This window comes from Silene latifolia, chromosome Y (assembly GCF_048544455.1).
Source record: "Silene latifolia isolate original U9 population chromosome Y, ASM4854445v1, whole genome shotgun sequence".
NCBI lineage: Eukaryota > Viridiplantae > Streptophyta > Magnoliopsida > Caryophyllales > Caryophyllaceae > Silene > Silene latifolia.
The window spans coordinates 134,311,647-134,336,025 of NC_133538.1; the positions used below are offsets into that span (position 1 = coordinate 134,311,647).

The 24,379-nt window shown below is 39.4% G+C and overlaps 2 protein-coding genes across 5 annotated transcripts; both read left to right on the forward strand.

Moving 5' to 3' along the window:
- Positions 1-595: 595 nt before the first annotated feature.
- Positions 596-4,745, forward strand: LOC141633950 (xylan glycosyltransferase MUCI21-like). Of its 2 annotated transcripts, none has more exons than XM_074446295.1 (4): positions 596-879; positions 1,539-1,634; positions 3,208-3,721; positions 4,047-4,745. In XM_074446295.1, the coding sequence occupies exons 1-4, from the start codon at positions 759-761 to the stop codon at positions 4,690-4,692; spliced, it is 1,377 nt and encodes a 458-aa protein (XP_074302396.1). In that variant the 5' UTR covers positions 596-758; the 3' UTR covers positions 4,693-4,745. The 2 variants fall into 2 exon arrangements, with proteins under 2 accessions (XP_074302396.1, XP_074302395.1); XM_074446294.1 differs by having other exon boundaries at positions 636-879; positions 1,536-1,634.
- A 12,527-nt stretch (positions 4,746-17,272) lies between these two features.
- Positions 17,273-23,611, forward strand: LOC141633518 (uncharacterized). 3 transcript variants are annotated; one of them, XM_074445975.1, is made up of 8 exons: positions 17,273-17,585; positions 17,889-17,955; positions 20,213-20,253; positions 20,395-20,482; positions 21,589-21,722; positions 22,674-22,772; positions 22,850-22,971; positions 23,002-23,082. In XM_074445975.1, the coding sequence occupies exons 1-7, from the start codon at positions 17,364-17,366 to the stop codon at positions 22,922-22,924; spliced, it is 726 nt and encodes a 241-aa protein (XP_074302076.1). In that variant the 5' UTR covers positions 17,273-17,363; the 3' UTR covers positions 22,925-22,971; positions 23,002-23,082. The 3 variants fall into 3 exon arrangements, with proteins under 3 accessions (XP_074302076.1, XP_074302075.1, XP_074302074.1); XM_074445974.1 differs by lacking the exon at positions 23,002-23,082 and adding an exon at positions 23,375-23,611 and having other exon boundaries at positions 17,274-17,585; positions 20,207-20,253; positions 22,850-22,957; XM_074445973.1 differs by having other exon boundaries at positions 17,274-17,585; positions 20,207-20,253.
- The last annotated feature ends 768 nt before the right edge of the window (positions 23,612-24,379 follow it).

The window sequence follows — 24,379 nt, forward strand, 5'->3', positions numbered from 1 at the left end:
TAAGGAGGTGCCAGGAAGCGGTGGGATTTTTTGGGGATATTTTTCGGGGTTTTTAGGGATATTTTTTTTATTTCCTTCATTGTTGTACTTGGGAATAAAACATCTTGCAAACTTCTTATATAGACATTCCTTATTGATGTCAGTCCAACCCTTACACTCTCATGAAATTTTAACTAATCATTTATTGTCATTGTGCAAATGATGTACTTATACTAATAAACAAAACCCACCAAACAATAATTAATTATTCCCACAAAATAAAATGACAACAACACAATCTTGCTTTGATGGATCCCCCTATCAAACAAGACATGGGCCACACTTACCTTTAAATGAAAACAAATTCTCATTATAGACGGACATTATCCGTCTATACGTATAGACGGATACCATTTTCCCTCACAAAATACCCATTTGGCATAAAGTGAAAAGCACATGGGGGTGCCCCACCTTGTTCCCCCTACCCATTTTATTAGAGGTCTTTACCCGTCTCTTCGCCCCACCCGTCTATACCAAGACCTATTATTAAATGAAAGGACATTAATTAATTCAATTAAAATTGAATTAACAAAACTATGAACCCACTTCACTCAATAACTCACTCAAACTACCTTACTTGTTCAAGAATAAAATTCCATGTTTTTGGCAAAGTTATGCCGACACTTGTTGGACTAATAACATCAATAATACAATACAAATTTCTCAATAATTATACTTGTATATAACTACCAAATTTCAAACCAACATTTTCATTAAAGATGGGGATGAAGAATAAGGAACCCATTTTGAGAAAGGTCTTGGTTTTCTCTGCTCTACCATTGTTCATTCTTCTATTACTTTTGTGTCATGACCAACAACACTCTTTTTCAACTTATTCATGTAAGTTGTTCCTCTCTTTTGTTCATTCTTCTTTTTTTTGGTTTACATTGTGCAAAGGGAGTATGAATGGTGGTATTGAGTCTTGGTATCACCTGGTGACACCGTCTCAAATTTTTCCCAAGTTTGGGCCATCGATCGTGCCTTAAGTTGATATTTTATGGGTGAACTGACAATACAATAGTATAATCCCCATCACTCCAGTCTCTAGCACTAAATGTAAATGAGATTGGAACCTTAATTATGGTACCATTCTTGAACAAGTCTCAACAATAATATCACCCCAAATGTATGCTTTCAAGGGTCTTTAATTCCGTATAGCTGGATAAGGATCGGATACATGCAGCCTTATTATTTAGTAGTAACAAAGACGGTTTTCGGGTGACCAATAATGAAAATTGAGAGCTACACTAATCGACTTTAGTGTCACTAGGTAAGGGTTGCAGTCGATTTAGCGAGTCATTTAACTTTGATTACATTTTAAGTTAAACAAGACTAAAAGAGTGAGTCTTTGTTTGATGGAAATGAATAACAAACTAGGTAGTGCAACTATTGCAGTCATACAACGGTCTTACATGATAATTTGTGATTGTATTATGTTACGCATTTTGCATAAATTTGTTGGGACTTAGTGAGAATCATTTTTTAATTAATTGTAGCAGATGAAGGGCAGGATGATGAGAAAAATACTGAGCATCACAGTTTAGGAGAGGTAGAGTCAGCAGAGCTACATTCCAAGCTAAGAAGGCTTGTTAATGGTAAGTTAATCACCATCACTACCTTTTTTTTATCCTTTTGAAATTCATATTTTCATGATAATCATTCTCGTTCTCATAACTTTTGATTCGTGATTGGGTTGATAATTGATGTACATGTGTGAAATTTTGGAATCTACCAACTTTTTCAAGAAAACAACTAACACTATTTGGGCACCATTAAAGTGAGTGTATTAGATTCTCTTAAAAGAAGTGCCTTAAATATGATGGGTATAGCTTTACTTAACCACATTTTATGCTTAACTTCCAATATCATTTTCATTGGTGTAAAAAATGATATAATCAAGTAAGAGTGAAAGGACAAGAAATTATGTAACATTGATCTTTAATTAAGACCATGTTACACAAGAATTTGTAGTATTATAAAGGGGATTTAAAAGTCCCGACCTATTATCAACTTATACTATCATTGAAAGTACAAAGAATTTGATATGTACTCCGTAGCTGGTTTATAAGAATAAGAACATTTCACCATAAGTTGTCGTCTTATGCCATGGCTAGGTTACGAAAAGTTGCAACCTTATTTTTAACTAAATCGTAGATCAGTCTCAGATCACCATATCGTTGGTTGTTTTTCTTTTGTAATAGAACATAAGCGTAGTGGTAATACTATATATTATTTGATTTGGGAGTTGTCATATGAAACGGTCGAGGTTATTAGGACGAAAATCATTCTGTATTGTTTAGGTTAATAATAGGCCATTGGAGTGTTTCTAACATGCAATTGATTTGGCTTCTTGTTACAAGATTTAAGTGGATGAGTCTCATATCTACTGTTGTATGGTGGAAGAATATCAGAAAAATAAATTTGATTAAATGGCTAAAAACTGACAGCTTTTGAGCATGTGACATGTTAAGACTGTTATAGTCTTCTTCAATCCATTATTCATCTTTCTTGTGTCCACATATTTGTATGCTTCTTACTCCTTGCTTACTTGGTAGGCCATCTTCTGTCACTTTCTATTTGTTTTCATCTCTTTACAACTCTGGATCACACTATATTAACATTCGTCACAAACTCTTGTATGACATGATCTCGAACTTTAATAGTTTTTTTATTGTCTAAAAATCAATTTATAGTAATTGTATATCCTTGTTCTGTTTTAGAATTTTAAATTCTGTTGATTTTGCTTCAAGCTGGGATTGAACCGTGCTGAACTGCATTGAAATTAAATTATCTTACTTTGTGGATCGGTCGTCATTTTGTGGCCCATCAGTGCTGGCCAAAGTGCCAATAATGCTTAAAATACTGTTGCATAATGTCGCATTTTTTGTCACTTGCTATTTGTAATCAAGGTTTGAAACACATTACCGCAATAACATTTTGAAGTGGTATATGCCAATTTTAATCCGTTAAAAACGGACTGATTCCAAAATGAATATCAAACCGAGATTAGATATCACGATGATAGAGTGGTATATATACCCAAAAGTGCACCCCATATATTTGAAGTAAGAGTATGATGGAAGTGCCGAAAGTTTACCCATTCATGATTCACTAATATTACTATGATAGACGTCTAGTCTAATACATGGTTGCTTAATGATGAATCAGGGAACGATCTGCCTAATTTTGATGCAACCGGGATTTCTTATGACGTTGATGACTTCACTGAAATAAGTGTAATAAGCAAACCAGTCATATTCGACCAGAAATCTCTAAGTCTATATGTACCATCAAATGATGCAATCCAGCCAGGCAGAAGGAAAGTCAAGCCATATCCAAGGCGAGAAGATCCGACTGCTATGGAATGGGTTACTCCCGTGGATATAATTACTACCCACATCAAACCTCCATCATGTCAGATAATGCACCATGTACCTGCTTTGTTTTTCTCATTTCAGGGATTTGTAGAGAACCCGTTTCACGCCTTCAATGAGGTAGTAATACCGTTGTTTCTCACCAGCTGGCATTTCAGATCTCAGGTCCAGTTTGTGCTCACTGATTATCGATATGAGTGGTTTTGGAAATATACACGGGTCATTGAAAAGTTGTCGCGTTATGAGGTCATTGGCACAAAAGATAGCAAAATGGTTCATTGCTTTCCTGCTGCTATTGTTGGGCTCAGGTATTTCTTCTTCGATTTGGTTTGTTTAAATACATTGGTCATTATTGTAAACATAAAAACGTATGATCATTCATGAGAAATAGAGCAGCGGTATCTTGTTTAGTCGAGGAAAAAAACCAATGTATTCGAAATTCACGGGAATTCTATTTAAAATGGAAGAAATTGTTTATGCAACACGTAAAATCGTGGGACATTTTACTTCCTAGACCATGTGAATTTCTATGCTAAACCAAACGACCACATTCTGTCTGAAACCTGCGAGAATTTGAGAGTAGTTCTGGACTGCTAGATCAAATTAAAGCCCTCTTTGTATTCAATCTTGTAGGTACCATGAAAATCTCGCGGTGAACAGCAGCAAAGTTCCTCTAGGATACACAATGCAAAACTTCAGGCAATTCCTGTGGAAAACATACAAGGTGAAGGTAAAAACGGCATTGAATCTTGAAAAACCAAAGTTGCTTCTCATATCTCGCAAAGGATCGAGAATGTTTCTCAATGAAGACGAGATGGTGAGAATGATGGAAGAAGAGTTAGGCTTTCAAGTGTACAGAGCATTGCCAAATGAGACATCAGACCTCAGCAAATTCGGCTCAGTTGTAAACTCATGTGAAATAATGCTCGGAGCCCACGGGGCCGGACTCACAAACGGGTTGTTTTTACCTACTGGTGCGGTCATGATCCAGATGGTGCCGTTGGGTCTGAACTGGGCTTCGGATAACTATTTTGGTGTACCAGCTCCAGGCATTGGACTTAAATACATTAGGTACAAGATTTGGAGGAACGAAACCTCACTTTACGAGAAATATGGGCCTAATGACCCGATTGTATCGGATCCTGGGTCTATTTGGGCTAAAGGATATATGGCAGTTAAGAAAGCCTATGTTGATGAACAAAATTTTAGAATCAACCTAGTTAGGTTGAAGAGTGTCCTTATTGAAGCCTTAGAACTCATGGGACGATCTTCTGCCTGATTAGAGTGTGTATATACATTACATTTGTAAATGTAATTATATTCATTTTTCAATTGTTGCTTGGATCAACTTGATGTGAGCATGGATTTGGTCTTAGGATAGGTTGGATTGGAGCTTACACGTTCAAAAATTTTGTGTACAACTTTATCCCGTTGCATTAGAAATTAGTGCTTTAGTACTTATTTAAATTGGTGGGCAAGTAGAAGTGCCTAACCATCGCAAGTAAAGGTCACCATAATTGGGTGACTATCTATTTTTACTCTTAATTCCACTTTATTAATCTTGACCCAATTTCACCTTTTCATAAAGAAGGTCACACTTTAGGTCATCAACTCAATCATTTTTCATCTTCCAACATTTTTAATCATTTCCTACATTCTCTATTCCAACAAAACTCCTCTCTTATAAATAAGTTAATTTTATAAATTTGTAAATATGTAAATAAAACAATAATTACTCCAATATGTTAAGTATATTATTTTTATTTCGTACATTTGTAAAAAAATAAATTAAAATAATAATGTTGAAATTTTAAAAAGTGAAAACGAATTCATTGACAATAAATAAAGTTAATTGAAAACATGATTTAACATATAAAAATACCGCATACATAAGATAAAAAAAACATGAAATTTAATTTTATGAGCTAAAATACAACAAAATAATAAAATGCAATCCAAACAAATTCTAGTTTCGGAAGTTTTGCCAAATATAATCAACGAGATTATTTTTCAGAGTGATATGAGTGGCACGATCATGAATCTCGCCATGAATTTCTACGAATCGTTCTTGAGCAGACCTTGTAAGACGATGAAATTCATACGGATCATCACTAACTAAAGTCGGATTATCTTCTTTGAACTCTGCGATTATGTTTTCATAGTTAAGATAGGTTTCTCGTTCATCTTCAACTAGCATCACAAATCACTTTTAATAAGTACAAACTACTATTAAACTAGGTGGCACGGACACTCCTCCTAATCGGCCTTCCCGTGTCGGACACGACACTCGTCGGACACACGTCAAAACGTATCAGACACTTGTAAAGCCGTGTCTAACTTTCATCTTTTATTTGGGCACGTGTCCATGGTATTTTGAGCCGTGTCCATGGTATTTGAACACACCTTCAAACGGAATCAAGTTGAATTTAAGGTAAATGGCGTGAATTGTTATATGGTTGAATTTGGTGGGGAAATAAGTTGAATTGGGGGCAAATGATGTTCTTTAGACTAGTAATGAGATGTCGAAATAGATTGATTGTAAGTTGGTTTTTGGTTTTGGAAGTGATAATGAGTTATAATTAACGTCAAGTTTTACCTTCACTTATTTAATTTAATATTTAATATTTAATACTTTTTCAAAAATAAAATCACACATAAATAACTATAAAATATATATTTTATTAAATTTAAATGACGTCTCCCGTGTCCTAAATTTCATGAGATGTCGTGTCACGTGTCCGTGTCGTGTCAGTGTCCGTGTCTGTGTCCGTGTCCGTGTCCGTGTCCGTTTTGGTGCTACCTAGCTATTAAAAACCTCCATTATGAATATGATAATGGAGATCTGATGAATTTTAGTTAGATTCGTATACTATTTGGTGGGTTAATGGGTACTTTGGCGAAGTAATAAGTAAATGACTAGGTTATCTAGTAACTGGAATGGTAAATTTAATAGATCAATTATGAAACTAAGTTAGAAAAGACAATAAACAAGGTTATGTTATATACTAATGTATATATTTCAAAGGTACACCATATAATACTCCCTTCGTCCCCGTCAATTGTTATCCTTTGGTTTTGGCACAAAGACAGAGAAAAGGGGAGGGGGCCAATTATAAGATGACAAGTGTACTAAATTAAGTGTGAATGATCAAATTGCTTGTAATACAACGGATTTTATAGGCTGGTACTCGACCGAGTATGGCCTACTCAGTCGAGTAATGTAGGTCATGTAGTCTATTTGGCCACTGCCGAGGAACACTCGGCCGAGTATGATGAATACTCGACCGAGTAGAGGATACTCGGCCGAGTATACTCTATACTCGACCGAGTATCCGGTCTGGCGAGTAATATTTCAGCGGTTTGATTTTGGAGTAATTAGAGGTTATATAATTTCGATAATCAGTTTCTAAACATCGTTTTACATAACCTAATCAAACGTACGACGCTCTAATCACTCTCAATCTCTACTCTGTGTGTGTGTGTGAACAATCTTAGCAATCGCATTCAATCCTTCATCCTTTCGTCGGTAAGTCTTTATCCCTATGTTTGTTGATGGTTAATTCTAGGGTTTGCCTTTAATCATGAATTGGGGGAAATGGAGTTTTGCAATTAGTAATTGTGTTATGTGATAATTGTTTAGGCGAGGACTTCGTAGAGGAGCCGTTCTAGTGCTTGATTCTCGTCACTGCTGATTGTTGCTAAGGTAGGGTTTCTCTACTCAGTTTCTGTTAATTTAATTAAGATGTGATTGTTTTGTGTTTATTGTATCTGCTGATCATCGGAGTGTTGGTGTTGTGGTGGTGGTTGTGATGTTGTGGTGTTGTGATGATTGTGGTAGAGTCACTTGCAGGAGTGGCTTCACGCCCTAGTTCGCCCTCTGTGGAACCCGCCACGGGAGGGGATGTGCACATTAAGGGACAGGGTTAATGCTCGTTGATGAGCGGGATTTAGGTTGGGGATTGGCTACGGTCCCTCCACTGGCGGCGAGGATTACCTGTTGCGATGGGTAATCTGGCAGGGCTACACACTTAGATGTGTAGTCAGTTACTGTGTGAGTTCGGGAGACCGGAGATGGTGGATGATCAGCTGGTTACCTTGTGCTTTTGTCTTATTTTGATTGAGCAGTACTGACCCCGTTGTTGTTTTATGAAATCTGCGGTGATCCATTCGGGGATGGTGAGAAGGTTGTAACAGGTATTGTATTTGGTGAGCTTGGGGCGGTCATGGGAGAGTCATCACGCCAGATGTAGTATCACCATCATGAGTCTTAGCGTCTATTTTGTAGTTGTTAGCATTCGGATTCACTTTTATTGGTTTTTGGAGCTTTGTAACCTTTTTACAATTACAGTATTTTAATAAATGTGTTTGGGATAGTTGTTTTTTATATGTACTAACCTCGGGCAACCGAGATGGTAACAACCTTTCATGCTAGGGTAGTCCTGGTAAGGTACCTTGGTATAAAGGGGTGTTACAAAGTGGTATCAGAGCCGACGATTCCGGCACCTAAAACAAATGAAACCAATGAACTTAGGGAGTCTAAATAAAATGAACCCGGGGAGAGTTGTTTGGAGCTACCGCAAGCACTCGAGAGACATCCCGGAGTCGTAATATGGCCCTCACGAACTCAAGCCGGTCACGGGTGGAATGTGTTGTGTGTTCGTTTAATATATGTGTGTAGTATGTTGAAATCGGATGCTTGGAATATGGGGTAGGAGGTGTAATGTATGAAATTGAGAAGGATATTGAAAATTGGTAAAAGGCGTGATGGAATTGTTATGTGACATCATTGGAAACGATTTTGGTATGAAAATGATTGGCATGTTACGTGTTTAATATGTGGCATTCAGATTTATAATGTAATGTGTTTGATTTTTAGGTAGGCAGCATGATAGGATGTATTCTTTATTGTTTGTAGCTCGTTTTTGCATGACTCGGCCGAGCAGGGCAGATACTCGACCGAGTAGGGGGTACTCGGCCAAGTAACCAGGCACTCGACCGAGTGTTGTTTGGCAGTGAGTAGCAATGGCTACTGGATGTGTTTACTCGACCGAGTACTTAGGTGTACTCGACCGAGTAGGACATACTCGGCTGAGTATGGTTTATACTCGACCGAGTATGTTTCGTGTGAATTTGACCTTGGCTACTGGAGTGGATTACTCGACCGAGTATCAGTAATACTCGACCGAGTAGTCCTTACTCGATCGAGTATTGCTGCATACTCGGCCGAGTGCTTCTTTGGCGGAGGGTCATTACGTTTTGAGCCGTAGGCTTTTGTGCTTACGTTTCCTTCCTTCTTATCAGCTCAAAATGCCGCCAAAAAGAACTGCCGCGCAAATTCAAGCTTCTGAGATGACCATAGATGATATTGCTCGTATGATCGCGCAATAAGAGGCTCTTCTTAAGGCTCTCAAGAATGTGGGAAAGGGAGCGGAGAAACCTGTGAATGCTACCCAACTTAGCATCATCATCGCCCGCTTCAACCCACCTACCTATGAAGGCGTTGGGGAACCTAAGTTGCTCGAGAACTGGCATCGTGAAATGGAAAGTTTCATGAAAGTGGTCAAGTGTCCGCAAGACATGATAGTCGAGCAGGTAGTGTACTACCTGAGGGGCGAGGCCGCTGTTTGGTGGCAAAATTTTAAAGAGGACGCCAGAGCGTACTACCAGGTTGAGGGTTTAGGGGCTATACCATAGTCGGGTCTGAAGAGTGCTATGAGGGAGCAGTTTGTGCTGGAGCATATCTGTCACAAGTTGAGATCTGAGTTCGATTCCTTCACTATGACCGATGATATGACCGTCACAGAGTACTATCACCGGTTCCTTGAGTTGTCTCGTTATGTTGAGGACATGCAGCTAGGGCAGAGAGGTTTGGCTCTTCGCTTTGAGAGAGGTTTGTCAGCTAAGATCATGAAATGTTTGCCAGCTGGAGTCATCACTGATCTTAAGGATGTGTACCTGAGGGCTGGTCAAGCTGAGAGGTTAGTAGATCTCTCAAAGGAAGCTACAGAGAGGACTGCTGCTGAGAAGAGAAAGGCTGATAGTGGAAACAACAATCAGTCGGGTAACAAGAAGGGCAACTTTAATCATGCCAAGTCTTTTTCTGGTGGGGCTGGTTTCTCTGGGGGATCCCGAGGTTGGGGTAGAGGTGCTGGTCGGAGTGTGAGTGACAACTCCAACCTTTCATGCTTTAACTGTGGTGGCATAGGCCACAAGAGGCGAGAGTGCACGAGTGCTAAGACTGGAGTAGGCTCGGGAGCTTTTCAGGGGAACTTCTCACAGGGTCCGAGTCAGAGCTTTGCTAGCAACCGGCAGGGTGGATCATGGGGTAACCGGGGTGGACATAGCAACAATGGCGGTTTTAACCGCAATGGTGGTGGATCTTATCAGCGCCAGAACAACAGTGTCACCCAGGATTCAACAGCCAAGCCGAGTACTTCTAATGCTTCGGTCCAAAGAGGAGGGCAGAAAAGCAGTGGAAAGCTCTTCATGATGGATAAGCAAGAAGCTCAGAACGATGCACATGTAGTTACCGGTACCTTTCTTATTCATAATGTACCGTCTTTTTTTGTTTAACTCGGGGGCAACACATTCTTTTGTGTCTAAGAGTCATGCTTTGTCTATGGGCTTGGAGGAGTTTGAGTTGGTAAAGGATGATGTGTTTATACCTTCTGGGGAGTCAGTGTCATGTGTTAAGTTGTACAAGGGAGTGTCTATGCTAGTTGGAGGGGTAGATTTACCGGTAGATCTGCTAGAGTTTCCTATGGATGGGTTTGAGGTAATTGTCGGGATGGATTGGTTGGGTAAGTATGATGCCAAGATAGATTGTCGGCAAAAGAAAGTGTCTTTAAGGGGTCCCAAGGGTATAAGGGTGTCTTATAAAAAGTTTTTTGTGAGACCTAAGTGTAAGTTCATAGCTGTGATGACCTTAAAGTCATGCTTGAGTAAGAAGTGTCCTTTGATTCTTTGTCAAGTAAGAGATCGTCGAGTAGAGCCGCAAACAGCTGCTGATATACCTATGGTGGGAGAGTTTGATGATGTTTTTCCTGAAGAGGTACCGGAGTTGCCACCCAAGAGAGATGTTGACTTCAATGTGGAGCTTAAACCAGGAACAAGTCCTATATCTAAAGCACCATACCGTATGGCACCTAAAGAACTAGCTGAGTTGAAGAAACAGTTGCACGAGCTGTTAGACAAGGGTTATATGCGGCCAAGTGTGTCACCTTGGGGAGCTCCAGTTTTGTTTGTGAAAAAGAAAGATGGCAGCATGAGGCTATGTATCGATTACAGGGAGCTTAACCGTGTCACAGTGAAGAACAAGTATCCTTTGCCTAGGATTGATGACTTGTTCGATCAACTAAGTGGATCAGGTGTGTTTTCCAAGATCGATTTGAGGTCAGGTTATCACCAATTGAGGATAGCAGATGAGGATATTTCAAAGACAGCTTTCCGCTCTCGTTATGGTCACTATGAGTACGTGGTGATGCCTTTTGGTTTGACCAATGCACCAGCAGCTTTCATGGATTTGATGAACAGGATTTTCAGTCCGTTTTTTGGATAAGTTCGTGGTTGTCTTCATTGATGACATTTTAGTCTACTCTAAGACTAAGGAAGAACACGAGGAGCACCTGAGGATAGTTTTGCAGACTCTGAGAGAGAACCAGCTTTATGCCAAGTTATCAAAGTGTGAGTTCTGGTTAGAAGAAGTGGCTTTTCTGGGTCATGTCATATCTAAGAAAGGAGTGTCCGTGGATCCTAACAAGATTAAGGATGTGACCAAGTGGGAGTTACCGAAGAGTGTTGCTGAGGTTCGGAGTTTCTTGGGCCTTGAAGGTTACTACAAGAGGTTCGTGAAAGACTTTTCCACCATAGCACGGCCTATGACTGCTTTAATGAGGAAAGAGACCAGATTTGTTTGGGATGAGAGTTGTAAGACGGCGTTCCAGACCTTAAAGGAGCGTTTGACCACAACTCATATTCTAGCTTTGCCAGAGGGATGTGAGAACTTTGAAGTATATACCGATGCTTCAAATAATGGTCTAGGTTATGTGTTGATGCAGGAAGGGAAGGTTATAGCGTATGCTTCGAGGCAGCTGAAGCCATATGAGGAGAACTACCCTACTCATGATCTAGAACTGGGTGCAGTTGTTTTTGATCTTAAGATTTGGAGGCACTACCTTTATGGGGCAACCTATAAGGTGTTTTCAGATCATAAGAGTCTAAAGTATATCTACACTCAGAAGGAGCTTCATATGCGACAGAGACAATGGATGGAGCTGATCGGGGACTACGATATGGAGATCATCTATCACGAGGGTAAGGCTAATGTTGTTGCAGATGCTCTGAGTACGAAGAGCGTTCATTCACTATGTACAGCTATGTCTTTGCTGAAGCTAAGGGATGAGATGTCTCAGAAGAGGATCTTTATGATAAGGAAAGGGGATGCCATCGGGGATTTGACGATCGAGCCGGATTTGTATGAGAACATCAAGAGTAAGCAAGAGCTTGATCTTAATATCCAAGAGTGGAAGTCTAGAGTGGAGAGTGGCACAGTTTCCAGGTTTTCTATCCACACAGTTGGGAGTGTTCGTTTTGATGGGAGATGGTGTGTTCCTGAGGATGCAGATATGAGGAAAGTGATCCTGACAGAGGCTCATTGTACTCCTTATTCGGTTCACCCAGGTGGTGATAAGCTTTATAAAGACCTTAAGAAGACTTTCTGGTGGCCAAACATGAAGAGGGATGTAGCTGAGTTCGTGGCTAGGTGTTTGACCTGTCAGAGGGTCAAGGGTGAGCAGTGGAGACCACAAGGTAAGATTCAATCCTTGGAAGTGCCTGAGTGGAAGTGGGAGTCGATATCTATGGACTTCATGGTTGGGTTACCTGGGTGACAGCAAGGTAATAACATGATCTGGGTAATTGTTGATCGGTTGACAAAGTCAGCTCATTTTGTCCCTATAAAAGATACCTGGTCCAAGATACAGCTGGCCTTGGGTTATAGGAGACATGTGGTTTGGTTATATGGCATAGCTTAGGATATATTGTCTGACCGTGGTGCGAGGTTTATATCCAAGTTTTGGCAAGAACTGCAGGATTTGATGGGTACTACCTTGAAGATGAGCACAGCTTTTCACCCTACAACTGATGGTCAGACTGAGAGGACTATCAAGACCTTGGAGGACATGTTAAGAGCATGTGCCATAGAGTTTGGGGGGAGCTGGGAGGACAGGCTTGATCTGATCGAGTTTTCGTACAACAACAGTTATCATACTAGTATCGGGATGGCACCTTTTGAGACGTTGTATGGTCGGAAGTGCCGAAGTCCAGTTTGTTAGGATGACAGTTCTGAGGCAGTGGTTTTTGGACCACAGCTGGTACAGGATATGGTTGAGCAGGTTCGGTTAATTCGTCAAAAGATGAGAGCAGCTCAAGATCGTCAAAAGAGTTATGCCGACTTGCACCGCAGGGACATAGAGTTCGCAGTTGGTGACAAGGTTCTTTTGAAAGTGTCACCTATGCGAGGTGTGATGAGATTTGGAAAGAAAGGCACGTTGAGCAAGAAGTTCATAGGTCCTTATGAGATTTTGGACCGCGTAGGCGAGGTAGCCTACAGGTTAGCTTTACCACCAGCTTTGGATAGAGTCCACAATGTCTTTCATGTTTCACAGCTCCGGAATTATGTGAGTGACCTGTCACATGTACTTGAGGTTGAGAACATCGAGCTTGATGAGTCTTTATCTTATGCTGAGGTTCCTAAGGAGATTCTAGACCGCAAAGTACGCAAGACACGGAATGGTGAGACCGTCTTACTCAAGGTACTTTGGTCCAATCACAATGTGGAAGAGGCCACATGGGAACCAGAGGAGGCTATGCGAGAGCGTTTTCATAACCGTTTCGATCAGGTTTGGTTGGTTACGGGACGTAACCGTTGTCTTTTTAGGGGGGGTAGGAGATGGTCGCATGTGTGTTTTGTCTTAGTTTGAGTCGGGATAGTTGGGTTTGTAATGTTTTGTATTAGTATATCGTGTTGGTATGTGTGTCGGGAAGTCATTTTGTTGTGTTTGTTTTGGGTAGAGTGTGAACTTCGGGGATGAAGTTCTTTTTAAGGGGGGAAGACTGTAATGCTACGGATTTTATAGGCTGATACTCGACCGAGTATGGCCTACTCGGTCGAGTAGTGTGGGTCGTGTAGTCTGTTTGGCCACTGCCGAGGAACACTCGGCCGAGTATGATGAATACTCGACCGAGTAGAGGATACTCGGCCGAGTATACTCTATACTCGACCGAGTATCCGATCTGGCGAGTAATATTTCAGTGGTTTGATTCAGGAGTAATTAGAAGTTATTTCGATAATCAGTTTCTAAACATCGTTTTACAAAACCTAATCAAACGTACGACGCTCTAATCACTCCCAGTATCTCCTCTGTGTGTGTGTGAACAATCTTAGCAATCGCATTCAATCCTTCATCCTTTCGTCGGTAAGTCTTTATCCCCATATTTGTTGATGGTTAATTCTAGGTTTTGTCTTTAATCATGAATTGGGGGAAATGGGGTTTTGCAATTAGTAATTGTGTTATGTGATTATTGTTTAGGCGAGGACTTCGTAGAGGAGCCGTTCTAGTGCTTGATTCTTGTCACTGCTGATTGTTGCTAAGGTAGGGTTTCCCTACTTAGTTTCTGTTAATTGAATTAAGATGTGATTGTTTTGTGTTTACTGTATCTGCTGATCATCGGAGTGTTGGTGTTGTGGTGGTGGTTGTGATGTTGTGGTGTTGTGATGATTGTGGTGGAGTCACTTGCGGAAGTGGCTTCACGCCCTAGTTCGGCCTCCGTGGAACCCGCCACGGGAGGGGATGTGCACATTAAGGGACAGGGCTATCGCTCGTTGATGAGCGGGATTTAGGTGGGGATTAGCTGCGGTCCCCCACTGGCGGCGAGGATTACTTGTTGCAATGGGTAATCTGGCAGGGCTACGCACTTAGGTGTGTAGTCAGTTACTGTGTGAGTTCGGGAGACCGGAGATGGTGGATGATCAGCTGCTTACCTTGTGCTTTTGTCTTATTTTGATTGAGCAGTACTGACCCCGTTGTTGTTTTATGAAATCTGCGGTGATCCATTCGGGGATGGTAAGAAGGCTGTGACAGGTATTGCATTTGGTGAGCTTGGGGCGGTCATTGGAGAGTCATCACGCCAGATATAGTATCACCATCATGAGTCTTAGCGTCTGTTTTGTAGTTGTTAGCATTCAGATTCACTTTTATTGGTTTTTGGAACTTTGTAAACTTTTTACAATTACAGTATTTTAATAAATGTGTTTGAGACAGTTGCTTTTGATATGTACTCACCTCGGGCAACCGAGATGGTAACAACGTTTCATGCTAGGGTAGTCCTGGTAAAGTACCTTGGTATGAGGAGGTGTTACATTGCTCATCAAATGCAATCATAAAATAGAAAGGACAACAATTGACTGAAACACCCCAAAATGGAATAGAACAACAAATGACAAGAACAGAGGGAGTATAAAAAATGTAAAGGTATAATTAGACCTGGCAAAAGCAACCTGACCCGATTAACCCGACTCGAAAAGACTGACCCGAGACCCGAAGTGACCCGAACTACATCACCCTAATATGACCCGAAAACCCGAATTGACCCGACCCGACCCGAACATGACCGAGCTTGCTTGACCCGTAACTAACCCGACCCGATCCATTCCGAAACCGCCAAACCCGAAAATGACACGACAAAATATAACTCTAATTGAACCGAAATGACTTGAAATGGCTATTTCTCTATTATTCATTCACCCGAAAATAACCCGACCCGAAACAACCCGACCTGCTTGACCCGAAACAGACCCGAAACCCGAAATGAGCCGCCCCGACCGGAATTAACTCGAAACCAATGAAAGACCCGAACTAACCCGACTTGAATTGGCCCGACCCGGACCCGACTCGTTGACCCGTTTTGCCAGGTTTAGGTATAACATAGAAAACAAAAAACTCGGGGATATATCGTAGAATATCCCTATTATCTATGTATGAAATAGTACCGGACAAGGGTTACCTAAAAAAACATAAGATAGAATACAGAGTATAAAAATAACTTCAATTAGTCTCACTTTAGACGGGTATATCCGTTTAAAGTGTAGACAAGTCAAATATGTCATCACTTACATAATAAGACAAAGTGGTGACATCCTACCTATTGTTTGTCTTATTATAAAAGTGGTGTGATATTTAGCCCGTCTACAACTTTAGACAGATAATGTCTATCTAAAGTGAGAATTTGTGAAGGGTGTTGATTTTCGCAATACGTATTTTACTCATCGCAGTACGAGTTTGACAATTTTACCCTTCATATCTCTCAAAAGTACTTGTACTGTATTAGGAGAGAGAGGAAAAAAAACAAATCAACAATGTAGTGCAACCCCAAGTCCCTAACCACACGACCGTCGTACACCGCTCAACTGCCACCACACAGCTTCCTGCCACCGGCGACGTTGCCATACTCATTGGACCCAGTCGCCCACAACCGAGAACCTACTCGGTCATCCCTCGCCGGACCAGCGACCCAATCATCATCCTCACCGGATCGCTCATTATTCACGTTATCTTCTCCCTCGACCCCTTCATTCCTGGCGGCCAAACGCCGTCTACCCACAGTAGACCCAACCCCTTCCCTCCATCGGCGCACCACCCCCTTCCCTTCCCCCTGCCATCCTCCACCCACGCTGCCACCTCGACACTCCCTGACATAAACCAACAACATTAAAAAATTCAAGCCCTAAAGAAAGCAAAAAGAAACTCATAAAAATCATAAATAAATTACTCCCTCCATTCAACTCAATTTTGCAAGTTTGATTTATCACGTTTGCCAACGCAACTTTTACGCGATAAATATCATTAGCTGCATATTTGCAAAAATTATAAAAGTTAAGATATTTTTAATGTACTCTTAAAGACGAATCAAATAAGATCTCACACGAATATATTTTCACTTATGTATCGAGAGAAAATTGAAGTTAAATGTCCGTTGTGAATAGTGCGCAAAAGAGAAACTTGCAAAGTGAAGTTGAATAGAGGGAGTATTAATTTGATCACTAATTTGTATTTTAACCTATCAAATCTATGTTTTACTTTTCAAATTATTATTCATAAATCAAGAAATTTGATTAGTTTTAGGGTTTTTATGATTAGGACGTGAGAGAATTAGTTGTGGAATTTTTTTGTTAGATAAGGGTAGGCAAATGGAAAGAAATGCGTAAAAAGTAATGCAATGAGTAAAATTCGTACTGCGAAAATAAACTACGTTTGTGAAATAACTTATACCGATTAAACCTGACCCAACTTGTTACCCAATAATAACTCGACATTCAACCAAACCAGTTGTTGATGTGCCGTTGTCCGAAGCTAGGATGATCGCACAAGCTTTGACCCGACCCATAATTTATCAGGAAAACCCGACTTCCAGGGCCACAGCAGGACAATACGACTATGGTGCTGTTTGGCCAAGCTTAAAAAGTGCTTTTGTAATTGAAAAAGTAGTAGCTTGGCCAAACATGGTAAATTAGAGAGTTTTAAAAGTATTTTTGAGAAGTCAAAAACTGATTATTCACCCCCAAAAGGAGAAGTAGATATTTACTATTTCTACTTCTACTTTTTACATAAAGAATCAAATAAGCAAACAAAAGTTGTATTAAAGTAGTTGGGCCAAACATATAAATTTTGTGAGAAACCGCTTTTACAAAAGTATGGCCAAACAACTAAAACTTTTCCAAAAAGTAAGTTGTGAATAAACTCCTTTTGAAAAGGAAAAGTCATTTTCCATAAGTAAGGCCAAACAAACCTATATCACTCCACTTTGATTCACAAGTTTGGTACCAGAAAACCCAACAATAATTAACCACCACCACAACTAACTCAACCCAAAAAGAAGCAAAATTCCGGAAAAATGGCAGCTGCAGCAATGGAGGGAGTAGCAGTTACAGCACTCCGGTCGGTAATGAACCGGGTCCGGCAAGCGGCGGAGAAAGCCGGTCGAGATGCGAATCGGGTTCGGGTTGTTGCGGTGTCGAAGACAAAGCCAATATCTCTCATTCGCCAACTCTACGACGCCGGCCACCGCTCCTTCGGTGAGAATTACGTCAAAGAATTTCTCGATAAAGCTCCTCAGGTGGGTCCCCCCTTCCCTATTAAGGTTTTGAATTGGTAATCACGGAACCAGGATTTGTAGTTAGAGGCGGAAATTTTAGGGGAGAACTGTTATTGCAATTATGTAAATTAGAAATATTCTCTTTCCGTCTCGGTCATTTGTTTGACTTGTATATTCAATGTGAGTGGGTGTTTTAATCAAAATGTAAACAAATGATTGGGATGGAGAGAGTAATTTTTATTGTTTTGGCCTTGCTAGTCCTCTTAGTTCCGCTACTGATTGTCAGAGGAATTGTAGTTAATTGAGGGTGAATTGCGTTTGCAGCTGCCGGAGGATATAGAATGGCATTTCATAGGGCATTTGCAGACTAATAAAGTTAAATCTCTGTTGGGTATGTTCCGTTTGTATTGCCTTATTTGGTTTTGGTGCATGATAGTGTAGTTAATACTTAATAGCATGTCGAGTTTGGCCGATACTTTCTCACAAGCTGCAATTCTGATGGTTATTCTATGCAAATTCGTAGTACTTTTGTTTACCTTTGTTTAAAATATCTCTTATGTGGAATAGAAAAAGGTAAAATGGAATGGTAAAAGGTAAAAAAAAAAGACTAGAACGGAGGGATTACTAGTTATGAGATATAGTGTATACTACCAGAGTACCAGTACACGAGAATACTAATGTTAGAACGCTTTGTTTCATCATGAGACTGTAAAGGGAATCAACGGTTAATATTTTTGATTATTTGGTGGCTTGCTACTGAAAAAGATGAAAAATGAAACAAACTTGATCCAGGCCATTCTTTTTGGATTCGATTGCATTAGAAAATGATATGGAATGAGTGGTAAGAATGAATGGATTTGGTTGGCGGAACACAAATATTGTATATCAGTGTGTCAACAATTGCGAATGTTGGTCCATTGGTTATCACAGTTGCTTACGATAAACACGAGATAAGTAGACAAGAAGATGCACGCATTGGAAAATTAGATTGAAATGTGAAATTGATTCTACTTTGCATTGGTGGAAAGATCACATATAGCTTCTAAAATTGAGTATCTTACGCATGTATTAGATACTTGACCGAGATGTGGAGCATTGTGTGCATAATTTTATTTTGGACTTAATGAGTAGCACTAAATATCACTCTCCGAGTTGTCATTGGATGATAGGGAATTTCAGTTAGAGTTTGTCTATCCATATTGTTGGGGTTTTTGGTACAAATAACATAAAGATGCAAAGGCACACAATACTTTGTTATGGACTTAACCACAACCCAACCTTGTATTATTTTTTTTTGAAGAAAAAGATCAATTCATTAATAAAACGCCAAACGACACTTACAAAAGATAGGTATAATCGAAAACAATTCTAATAGAAACCAAAGGACAAATTTCTCCTGTAAAACTACGGATCTCAAAACATGATATGACAATTCGGCTCGTCCTTGTATCGCTCTCTTCATGTAGCTTTTAAGGGGATCCTTCGTTTGATTCATTGATGGAGAAAATTTACCGCTCTTTGGCACCATAGATCGGCCGACGAATAACGCATATCCATTGTAGAGTCGTATGATGAATCATCAACAAACCGCTCTTATCTATAATTCCAATAATAATACTAAACCCTAGAAAGACAAGGACTGAAAAAACTCTGAAAATAGAGACGGAAAAACAGATCTCACCAAAAGGGAGACTTTTATTGATTAATTCATAATATTTCATACTAGTAATTGATAAATGAAATTATTTGAGGGGCTTACCATCAATCAATGATCGATGGAAGCCCCAGATTTAATTGATGGAGGACCCAACCTTGTATTATTATTCAAACATTAACAATAATACAATTTCAATCCTCTAACACTTAGCTACTGGCTAAGATTTTCAACTATGCTTAACTCGGGATATTAAGCATACAGTCTCTTTTATCCAACATGACTTATGACCCTTATTTATATATAAGCTCTAAGTCCTAACTCATCTAGTAACTTTAAGAGTCTTTAACATACAAAACACTAACTCCTAATATTTACTACTAATGACTTCTAACATCTAAAGTGTAAATACTAGTTACATATAACATATATAACTCTAAACAAATAAAGACTCTATATGTTACTAGCTTATCAATAATGTTGGGGTTACATTCCCAACACATATTCTCCCTTTTTGTCAGTCAAGTAGCACCATATAAGTGTCAAATGATGGATCGAAATGAAGACTTAGAAACATGTAGCGGATGAAACTTGACTTCACTTGTAACCACTCTGCCTGACTTGACTTCTAACCTGTCTACCTCACTAGGTTAAATAAGCTACTTCTTTTACAGCCAATTGGTTTTGGTTAAGAACCTCACTTGACTTGTACGTGGTCTGCCTTTCTTGCTTCAATTAATTGCCTGCTACGGCAACTCCTTCCAGTTTTTCCTCTCTAATTATTCTCGCTCTAGAGATTGAATAGTTTTGCTTGCTCTGGGCTGTGAAATGCCAATCCTTACAAATTAAGGTTCTATATGTACCAAAAAAAAAAAACAAAAAAACAAATTAAGGTTCTATGTTTGTGATTCATTACCTTCACATTTTGTTTTGGTTGCTTAAATGTTTCACAGTTCAGTAAAAAGTTTTTCTGGTTATTTCCGTGTAGCTACAGTGCCACAACTAGCCATGGTTGAGGGTGTAGATAGCGCAAAGGTACTGCTTCTATAATACACTTATTGAAGATAGACTTAATTGACATCTTGTTTTAAGTTGCTAAATGTTCATTGTCATTTGTTGCCTTGCTTTCAGATTCAGTTTGGTTGACTAACCTGAGAAACCTTTAATTATGAACAGCTAGCCAGCCATCTTGATCGTGCAGTGTCAGCCATTGGAAGAAAGCCCTTAAAGGTCTTGGTGCAAGTGAATACCAGTGGAGAAACAAGTGAGTCAATGAATACATTACTGTTTTCTCTCTTTTTTTTTAATTGGTGGGAAAGACGAAAATGGTTTTATCTGATGTCTAATAGCATTAGGAATAATGTTATTTATGCAGCTCGAACTTTTCGCTTTTGTTTAAGTACCTGTTTCAGACACTCGACAGTGTTGACTGGGACAAACATTTCATGTTAGGCCGAAAAACTTGAATTTTCTTTTGCAAAGTAGCCAGGTGTCACTAACATAACATTAAGAGAAAAGTAGCTACAATAATACGGAAGGTGTAAACGCGACAATTACATGAAAACATTTGTTTAAGTTTCAGACTTTAGTAATTCGTAATCTAGGCCATTTCCTGATGGGTGATGGCCATATCAAGGTGATCTGAGTACGGTCACAACACTCACAAGGACTGTAGGAGCATCATGGATGTTGCAATTTTTATTATCGGTGTGCCAAACTTCATACCTAAGCACAGGCAGTCAATCTTTCGAAGTATATGGGACCACATTTATGATTTATATGTAGTTTCGTGCCTGCCTGCAATTTTTGAGACATTCTTTACCAGATTAAGATTTTCACAGAAGAGTAGCTAGCTAACTCCCTGCTGTATCAAACAGTCATTTTTTTTCTCCAAAGCCCTAATCCCAGGAAATTAGGGGTTTGGTCCTTGAGTCTACTGCATCGTTAAATCACCCAGACCTGTGGTGAAGCTTTGAGGTAAGTTTGTTTTGTCTCACACTTGTGTTTGATTCAAGTATGCAAATAAATAAGGTGGGGTTGAAAACATGTAAATCTAGTCCAAACATGTCGTTACGTTAAACGTTATTAGTAGCTTTTCCGTGAAATTGTGAACTTGTGAATGTGCTAGTATGGCAATGCCCTCGTTGTTAACAGAATAATGTCATGTACATTTCTGGAACTTGCATTTTCAAGGTGAGCTGTTGTTATCTTGCATGCTCTCACTTGCAAGCTCAAATGACCGGCTCTTACAAATCAATAATTCCTTTCGGGTTTTTTCCATGTAAATCCTTCTTGCTTTTGAAATTATATCTGTTGTGATATTACGTGGCGGGAATACTAATACACCCAATTGTTATGGTACTGTTACAGCAAAGTCTGGAGTGGAACCACCAGCATGTCTAGAACTTGTGAAGCATGTCAAGATGGGGTGTCCCAATCTTGAGTTTTGTGGCCTCATGACAATAGGGATGCCCGATTATACGTCCACCCCAGAAAATTTCAAGGTGATTATATGCAGTCAGCCATTTACTTGTAGCTTGTATAGGTCATCGTGATTCTAGTTGTCAATGCCATTTGCATCGCCATAATGCCATATGTTTCTTTTGAGGAACAGGCGAGAAAATCCCTCTATCTGGAGAAAATTTTATGTTGTTACAGTAACATGTTTTTTGCCGGTGATACCTTACCCTGCTCAGCCGATACAAAAAAAACCTGTTTTCAATTTTTTTCCATAATCCTCTGAACTTCCCCTAATTTAGAGTGTATTGGTGGGTCACTAATGCGATATGGTGTAGGCATTGCACCCAAAAATTGAATAATAGTATAATACTGTGATCTATGGAACCAGGAAACACAGAGGGCGTGGAATTGAAGTATGGAGGAATTTCCTGTGAAATATGTCCAACTTAGGAAAGCCATGATTTGTGGTGGGACGAAAAATGATCCCTATTCTTTTCTCCCTCTCGCCTTCCGAAACACAAACTCACCATTCCTTGATTTAGGATTATGATGGTATAAAATCGCAAGGGCTTGCCCAAACTGGATGCAATTCTTTATTTTGAAAGAGTCCTTTGTACGATTATCGACACAACTTTCATGATCAATGATTTTGGAAATGGTGTACATCCGACCTCTTATTCACGCCCCCAATGGCCAGCCTATGGCAAGAGTGGCAACAACAGTAAAAAAACAACCAGTTGTGTCTCATAGCAACCATGACCAGGGGCTACGTGCTGCCATGGGATGACTAAAAGATTAAAATAATTGGAAGACTAGCTTAGGGTGGTCATAAAGGTCAGCCGTCGAGTTTTTGGAGACATATTAGATAGGCTGGAGATGGTCGGCGTATTGGCTGAACAAGAAACCAATCAATAAATAAAGTACAATACTTGGTCCTATTTGTTTCTTTGTGCACCTCTAGATTTTCTGTTTAATTGACTTTGCTAATGCTACAGACACTTTCAAGTTGTCGAGCAACAGTATGCAAGGCACTTGGTATTGCTGAGGATGGTTGTGAACTGTCAATGGGAATGTCGGGTGACTTTGAGAAAGCGGTAAGGAAATATCTGAGGTTGTTTATTGATCCCTTAAAATGATGTGATCTATAATGTATTTGTTCAAACTTCTGCAGATTGAGATGGGAAGTACTAATGTCAGAATCGGGTCTACCATATTCGGACCAAGGGAGTACCCGAAAAGACAGTAAAAAGAGGATGATGCTCTGAACTCTCTTGTACTGGTATTGTCAAGTAGATATACATATACATATACATATACATATACATATACATATACATATACATACATACTGACATACATGAGTTGTATATAATTTACACCCCTAATGAACCCAATTCAACTCAACCACGAGTATAACATTGACCGAACAAGACTTAACCCAATCAACCGACCTGTTTTAACATGACCCCTGATTGACCCTAATCTACAATTATTGGCCACCCTCCAAATCCAGTACTTTTGGTATTCTGCTGTATTGGTTAAAAATATTGACTCTCCAACGAGTGGTTGATGGTGAATAATATTATTGAACATAAAATGTGAATAATTATTTGGAATAGTAATTTAAGTTTCAATGTTAATAGATCGTCAATAGACTGATTTACAAATCAAATGATTTTTTTTTTTTTTCTAACAGGAACCAGAATGACAATAAATAGACGCCTAGACGGGTGATAAATCAAATTCGATCGGTCAAAACTTTGACATATTTATTAACGTAAACTCGACAATACTTGGATCATACCTGCAAAACTAGAGATCTTCGAAGAATTTGTAATTATTCCGGACTTCATCATCATTTCTTGCCCCATCACATATAAGCTTACAAATTACAAGTGGTGACCTAGTGTTGACACCCTCGTTAACATTTTTATGGATTTTGACCCAACGATACCACCCTGGAATCTCATACCCACCTCATTTCTTTTTGAATGTTGCGACTTCTATGGCCATTCCGGCATCCTGAACTCCGGAGTCGTCCATTTGAACAGATACTAAAGCGTCGCCTGCTGGGGCTTTTTTGGGGGGGTCTTCACAGCTGTACCTTTTAGGGGGTGTTTGGTTCGCGCGTGGGTATGGGTTTGGAATTATGAATCATAGTGGTATGGGTTTGGAACTTGATTCCTCATACCATGTGTTTGTTTCAATTTCGGGTGGAATGAGATCGAACTTCATCAAAGTTAAAAAAATCTAAAATACAACATTGATAATAATTATTTTTGATACTAAAAAATCATGAAAATGAAGAATTAATCAAATAAATGTAAAAAAAAATTTATTTAAAATGTTCCATTTAAGTTTTTTTCATGTTTTTTGGTTTTGATACTTGATACCCATGGGTATCAATCTCATACCCACCTCCCCCCTTGGGTATGAGAAACCCATACCTCATGGGTTTGAGGTATGGGTATGAAACCCCTATTTTTGCCAAACAAACACTTGATATGGGTTTGGCTCATTCCAAACTCATACCTCATACCTTTATGAGTTGAACCAAACACCCCCTTATTTTAATCTCTTCGAAATAATTGTCACATTTTTAACTTTAATAAAAGGAAAGAGTAAAAATTAAGGGCGTTGATTTTCGCGATACGTTTGTAATGACAAAAACAAATACGCGGTATATAGAAATTTTTGAGTA

Excerpts from the sequence above, each read along its gene's own strand:
- LOC141633950 (XM_074446294.1), top strand. The coding sequence starts at position 759 with ATGGGGATGAAGAATAAGGAACCCATTTTGAGAAAGGTCTTGGTTTTC. Across the intron at positions 880-1,535 it reads CTCTTTTTCAACTTATTCAT|CAGATGAAGGGCAGGATGAT; the intron begins GTAAGTTGTTCC and ends AATTAATTGTAG. Across the intron at positions 3,722-4,046 it reads GCTGCTATTGTTGGGCTCAG|GTACCATGAAAATCTCGCGG; the intron begins GTATTTCTTCTT and ends TCAATCTTGTAG.
- LOC141633518 (XM_074445974.1), top strand. The coding sequence starts at position 17,364 with ATGGCAGCTGCAGCAATGGAGGGAGTAGCAGTTACAGCACTCCGGTCG. Across the intron at positions 20,483-21,588 it reads GAATACCAGTGGAGAAACAA|CAAAGTCTGGAGTGGAACCA; the intron begins GTGAGTCAATGA and ends GTACTGTTACAG. Across the intron at positions 21,723-22,673 it reads CCACCCCAGAAAATTTCAAG|ACACTTTCAAGTTGTCGAGC; the intron begins GTGATTATATGC and ends CTAATGCTACAG.